Below are 6,129 nucleotides of genomic sequence, written 5' to 3' on the forward strand. Positions count from 1 at the left end.
CGCGCCTGCAATGATCCAAAAAAGTATCTGAAACGCGCCTGCAATTTTCCTACAAAGTATATGAAACGCGCCTGCAATTATCCTTAAAAGTATCCGAAACCCGCCTGCCATTATCCTACAAACTTAGGATTGTAACATGCATACAATATATCTGGAAGGTACAGTACCTGTAATGAGACTACAAACATCCTGATTTCTTACGGGAATTACTATTTCATCCTGTTTTCTAGCTGTAAAATAGCTATTTTATGACTCTAAAGTAGCTAAATTTTGTATACTGCTGTACTGAGTTTTCCAACGGAAGATATTTTTTCTGCAAAACGTCTAAAATGTTCTGCATTGCTCTCTGGAATGCATCTTAATTTTGTCTGAAGTTGAACAATTTTCAGGTTTATTCCAGTATTTTTCCAGAATATTCCAGTTTATTTGCAATATATTGCAGATTCTAAAAATCTAAATAACAGCAAAATGCAGCCGTAAATTTTTGTACGGGTTATCAATGAAAGGTTGTATATTTTTAAAATATGAATAATTTCACGTTATAAAGGTCTACACATTTTCCAATGAAACCATTATGCAATTTTTTATATTAAGTTCTTATAATAACTTTCAAACTGTTTGATATTGAAAATTTTTTATATATTGCTACAGAATGTTAGGTTGCCAACAGCAATCTTTTGGTAGGCCAAAAAAGGCCTAGCGAAGCCACTGGCATTCGGCACCTATACGGTAGGATTGCCGACGTGTGTCGAATTCCCTAAGACTCTTTATACTTTATCAGTTCTAGAACAGGGACTTAGCAATTCGGGTTTAGCTTCACTCGCCAGCGCCATTATGGTGTGTTTTTTCTACAGAATCAGAGCTATTTAAGCCCCTTCTCCTGGTACAATTCTTTGTGCATGACGTAGTTCTGCAGAGTCCCTACTTATGTAAGTAAACAATTGTTTTCCTCGATCGTTCAAATTATTGTTTACCTCGTTCAAATTATTGTTTTCCACGTTCAAATTATTGTTTTCCACTCTCAAATTGTTGTTTTCCTCGATCACATTATTGTTTACCACTCTCAAATTATTGTTTACCACTCTCAAATTATTGTTTTCCTCGATCAAATTATTGTTTTCCTCGATCAAATTATTGTTTTCCTCGTTCAAATTATTGTTTTTCTCGTTCAAATTATTGTTTTCCTCGTTCAAATTATTGTTTTCCACGTTCAAATTATTGTTTTCCACGTTCAAATTATTGTTTTCCTCGATCAAATTATTGTTTTCCTCGATCAAATTATTGTTTTCCTCGATCAAATTATTGTTTTCCTCGTTCAAATTATTGTTTTCCTCGTTCAAATTATTGTTTTCCTCGTACAAATTATTGTTTTCGTCGTTCAAATTATTGTTTTTGTCGTTCAAATTATTGTTTTCGTCGTTCAAATTTTTGTTTTCCACGTTCAAATTATTGTTTTCCACTCTCAAATTATTGTTTTCCTCGATCAAATTATTGTTTTCCTCGTTCAAATTCTTGTTTTCCTCGTTCAAATTATTGTTTTCCTAGTTCAAATTATTGTTTTCCTCGTTCAAATTATTGTTTTCCACTCTCAAATTATTGTTTTCAACTCTCAAATTATTGTTTTCCACTCTCAAATTATTGTTTTCCACTCTCAAATTATTGTTGTCATATGTGTTTGGAATTTTGTCCGAAACGGCGCCCCATAAAAATCTGATATAAGTAATATTTTATTTCAATTAATTTATAGGAAATAAATCCATTACCAGTAAAATCAGGAGATTGAATTAAAGAGTAATAAAATACAGATTGTCTTTAAAATTATATAGAAAAATAAAATATCCGCGCTTCAGTCAACTGGAAAAAACTCTTATCGTTTTGTTTTTTAGGCTTGGGCAAACCAAGTCCTTTTTTATATAATATCTGTTCCTTCAGTCTTTATTTGAATTAATCTATTATAAAATAATATTTGCCTGAAATGCGAAATTTTTCACTTCTAGGACGAGGTTAAAAATGGTTCTACACTTCTACTAATTCTTATATGATACAGCTCACAATTCGTTTTAGAACCCGAGCTTTATAGTCAACTTCAAAACAAACCTGCCACGATTTTTAAACTATCAAAGCCGTATCTTTTACAGTCCACTTTACGATTGCAATTATCCATGACATTGCGTGCACTGCCCTTGTACGTTTACAGTGATTGGCACCGTGGACAGTTATTTTAATTAAAATACCTAGGCCACAGGTCCAGTTTTAAAAATATCCTTATTTCCAACACTGATCTATCTATCCTTCCAGCTTTTACAATCACCCATTGCATAGACTCACACAATAGTCTGCTTAAGCATGGATTTATAATAGAAGCTTACGCTTTCTGGATATTTCACTCACCTTAAAACGCGCACAACTTTTATTCCTCGTCTGAAATAGTACCAGCCTGGTACGCGCGTTTGTGACGTAGAATTTGAGGCAAATTCAGAGGGGGGGTTTGAAGTTTTTCACGTGATCGAGTTCTAATTTTGAATAGCGCGCACGAAATTATTTTAAGAAAAGCGCGCGCGCACGCGCGCCGAAAGAAAAAAGTTTGCCTCAATTTCTACGTCATCAGCCCCCCAGTCCCCACCCGCGCGAATTTTTGTGACATAAATGTGTTTAAAATCAAAATGCCTTACTGAAGACTACAGGGAAATATCCATGAAGCGTAAGCTTCTATTATAAATCCATGGCCTAAGTAAGGCAACTTAAGCCTTGGTCGAAACTAACATCTAAAATATAAATTAAAAAGGTATCTTAAGTATAGAATTTCAATCGAGACACATAATTAAAGGAAAATTAGACCCGCCAGAGAAGTTTTTAATAAATATAGTGTTATATTTATTGAAAAATATCAAGTTAAAGTTTCAAGGCGGTGAAATGGCAATTTAGCGTCGTCTACTGTAGAGTAACGAACAATTAGCGTCGTCTGCTGTAGAATAATCTTTTGAGGTACTTACATTTTTAATTAAATTAACATACTTAGACTTAATTAAATTTGATGAAACTTGAAAAAGGCACACCTTGAATAGTTACTTGTTAATTTAAAAGTATTCCGAAAGCTAACTTCCATGTAGTTTTTAAATGATTCGATGTACAGGAGCACCAAAAACCCCATGTTATTCCTATGGGAAAATCGGCGAAAATCTGTGAATTTTCATTTAACATTACGGGAGGGTGTGGGATCTTATCTAGAAGGGCCTACCGGCCCTCTAGAATAGGTATTTCAAACACAGTTACATTTGGTGAAAAATGTACATTCTTTATAGATCTACTCATCCTGAGTTGTCTCTGTTAAGTAACCATATGCAAATGTATTAAAACCCTTAACTACGCTCTTCTTAAATGTATATCCAAATGTCTTTTCCATTTTTTTATTTATTATTGTTGCCGTATATTTATCTCAACGTACATTAAAAGGAACGGCTACTTTAATTCTTTTTGACTGATTATGAATACTTTCAAATATGGAGTCAAATTTTACAATATTTTCATTTGTTCGATTTTGAAGACTTATGCCCTTTACTTTCACGATAGTTTTGTTGTCTGTAGTTTTCAGGGCGTAACTTTTTGGAGCATTGCAAACAAATTCTAAAATTGATTCCTCTCCCAGTTCGTTTACCCATCACCCCAAGTTAATACCGGTGGGGGTATGTAGTCCCCCTCTTTTGCAACAAAGATTACGCTATCAGTATCCATATAAAGTACACGCTCATTCAACTTCGCAAGTGTTTCATAAAGAGTTAATCTACCATAACATGAAACAAAGCTGGCAACATATGGGTTCCCCTTATAATATGTGGGTTGAAACTCGTCCTAAAACTATACGTTATCAAACATAGCTCTTCGTTTAGGGGCCTTAAATCTATAAGTTGTTTTGTGTCGTCTACTAAAATGCCAATTAGATCTTTATAATCGTTTATTATGATAGACTTTGGTTTTGTCAGTATTTAATCCAAATTTTCCCCATAGTGAGTTCAAACAAATTTTTGAGATTGCTCTCATAGCAGGGTTTTTAGTTACCTCATCCATTTCGATTTTGATTCCTTCAGTCTCATAAATTGAATCTAAATATTCCCTTTTTTCTTCGAAGGTTTTAACTGAGGAGGGGAACCCCGAGTTGGCCTGCTTAATCTTTAAAAATTTATTTACGTAACCACCGAAAAGTCCGTCGCTTACACCTTTTTCATATTTGAAAGTTTCTTTATAATGATGCACTTCTGATATTTTTAAAAGTTTGTAACCCATTTCCATAGCTTTATAAATTTCTGGGGTACACCACACGCCCGAATTTGACCTTTCACCATCGCTATGACTACAAAGTTCAGTATTTTCTTCGATTACACAAGATTTACATAAAGGAAAATACAATCGCCCATTATGTCTGTAGGGTAATACAGGAATGTACAGACCATATGGGGGTAACAATGTCGCCGACATGATTCCAAAATAAGCGTCTTTCCGATAATCAAAATTGAATTGAATCACCTCAGGGAAATGCTTCGGGTAAATACCATATTTATTTTGACTAGGGTATAAAGACATAATGTCAAAATAAAAAATACGTTCATTTTTACTTGGATCTGCTTTATAGTATAACTTTAGGGGTTCGCATCGTCCTCCATTAAGCGCTGATCTTGATAAGATAGGGTCACATACTTCGTCTGAATTACAAAATTCCCTAAAATCTGAATTTTCAGCCATCAGTTTATCGTAATCACATTCCCACATAGTAATGATCTCAGCCCTAGGATGAAGCTCTTTAATGTATTGTATTCTATCAAGTCCTTTTTCGTAAATAACTTTATTGGTTTCCTTAACTACGCTATTCCACTCACTTCCTTTGTAACACTTTTTACATGCGTGATATAAACAGCCCATGAATTCTACAATTATTTCCGGGTCTCTACAATAACCATCAACTGCATATGGTCCTATTTTCTTTTCTCCTGATGCTGACATTACAGTTTGAATCTCGACCTTTCTTTCCTTATTTACCCATGCCATCCATTTTATGGCTTTCTTGCTCTGGTTACCTGAACCACGGAATCCAGGGTTTGGAACGACACCAATTGTATTCTTCTGTAAGTATGTGTGAAGATACACCGAAGTACAAGCTCCAGCTATGGTTATCGCACCGCAATTCATTGGGTCTAAACCCGTTACTGTTTTGAAATGGTTACGAAAACAGTCTACACCCTACTGAAGGACTTGGACATCAGCCACGCAATATTCTTGTAACTCTAACATGGCATTATAAACGGGTTGTTTTGACTTTTCACTATACCACTTTTCAAGAGCAATGTTATCATCTTTTTTCATAAACTCTGGCTGAAAATAAGATTTATCGGGAATTTTTCCACAATAATCTAAATTGCTTTTGATTAAAAAGATATATGGGAAAAACAGCTTGCAGGTTGAACCCAACTGAAATGTCTCCGAAAAAGCCCTTAATGGTATAGCCAGAAAGGAAAAACTACATATAAATTTTAAATTTTGGTTTTTAACAAACATTGCTAGCAGTTTTGCTCCATCGAATATAATTTATATTTTTCCATAATTATGGATTAACCATTGTAAAATGAAAAACCCGTCATAGGCTCTCATGTTATGAGCAACAATAGTAACATTTTCAAACCTAGGTTTGGTTACTCTACGTCTTTTGTTGTCTCTAGTAGAAACAATTTTTTCATCTACTTCGGTTAGGTATTGCATAAATTTGTCTACGCAATCTAGTCCTCTAAAAATGTTATAATCGTAAACATTTTCCTCTATTTGCATAGTAGAAACTAGAAGTATTGGAGTATGAAGGGAATTATCTACTATACATTCGGTATCGAAATAACATTAAGTTGTTACCTTATGCTTTTTAGTAAGGGGTTGGACATAACAAAGCCTAGGCGGGTGTTCAATTTTGCATTTTGGGCATACTTTACTACATTTGTGATTTTTTTCTATTTCCTCGCAGCAAATTTTGCATCTTTTTACTTTTTCACAAATTTTATTAGTTCTATGTATTTGGAAGCATTCGGGACCTTTAAAATACCTGTTGCAATCTGGACATTTCACGACGTCGAAGGATGGGCTCTCGTGGAA

The 6,129-nt window shown here is 34.2% G+C and overlaps 1 protein-coding gene across 1 annotated transcript; it reads right to left on the bottom strand.

Moving 5' to 3' along the window:
* Window positions 1-862: 862 nt before the first annotated feature.
* On the bottom strand, window positions 863-5,181 carry LOC149685260 (uncharacterized). Its single transcript, XM_089870982.1, has 3 exons — window positions 4,611-5,181; window positions 4,278-4,490; window positions 863-921 (listed from the first exon to the last, which is right to left on the bottom strand). The coding sequence occupies exons 1-3, from the start codon at window positions 5,179-5,181 to the stop codon at window positions 863-865; spliced, it is 843 nt and encodes a 280-aa protein (XP_089727108.1).
* Between the last annotated feature and the right edge of the window lie 948 nt (window positions 5,182-6,129).

Source organism: Phalangium opilio, unplaced genomic scaffold (genome assembly GCF_054372755.1).
Source record: "Phalangium opilio isolate 3A_F unplaced genomic scaffold, DU_Popi_V2 ptg000032l_1, whole genome shotgun sequence".
Lineage (NCBI taxonomy): Eukaryota > Metazoa > Arthropoda > Arachnida > Opiliones > Phalangiidae > Phalangium > Phalangium opilio.

Excerpts from the sequence above, each read along its gene's own strand:
- LOC149685260 (XM_089870982.1), bottom strand. The coding sequence starts at position 5,181 with ATGAATTGCGGTGCGATAACCATAGCTGGAGCTTGTACTTCGGTGTAT. Across the intron at positions 4,491-4,610 it reads ATACTATAAAGCAGATCCAA|ACGCTTATTTTGGAATCATG; the intron begins GTAAAAATGAAC and ends ATTATCGGAAAG. Across the intron at positions 922-4,277 it reads TTATAAAGCTATGGAAATGG|GGACTCTGCAGAACTACGTC; the intron begins GTTACAAACTTT and ends TTACATAAGTAG.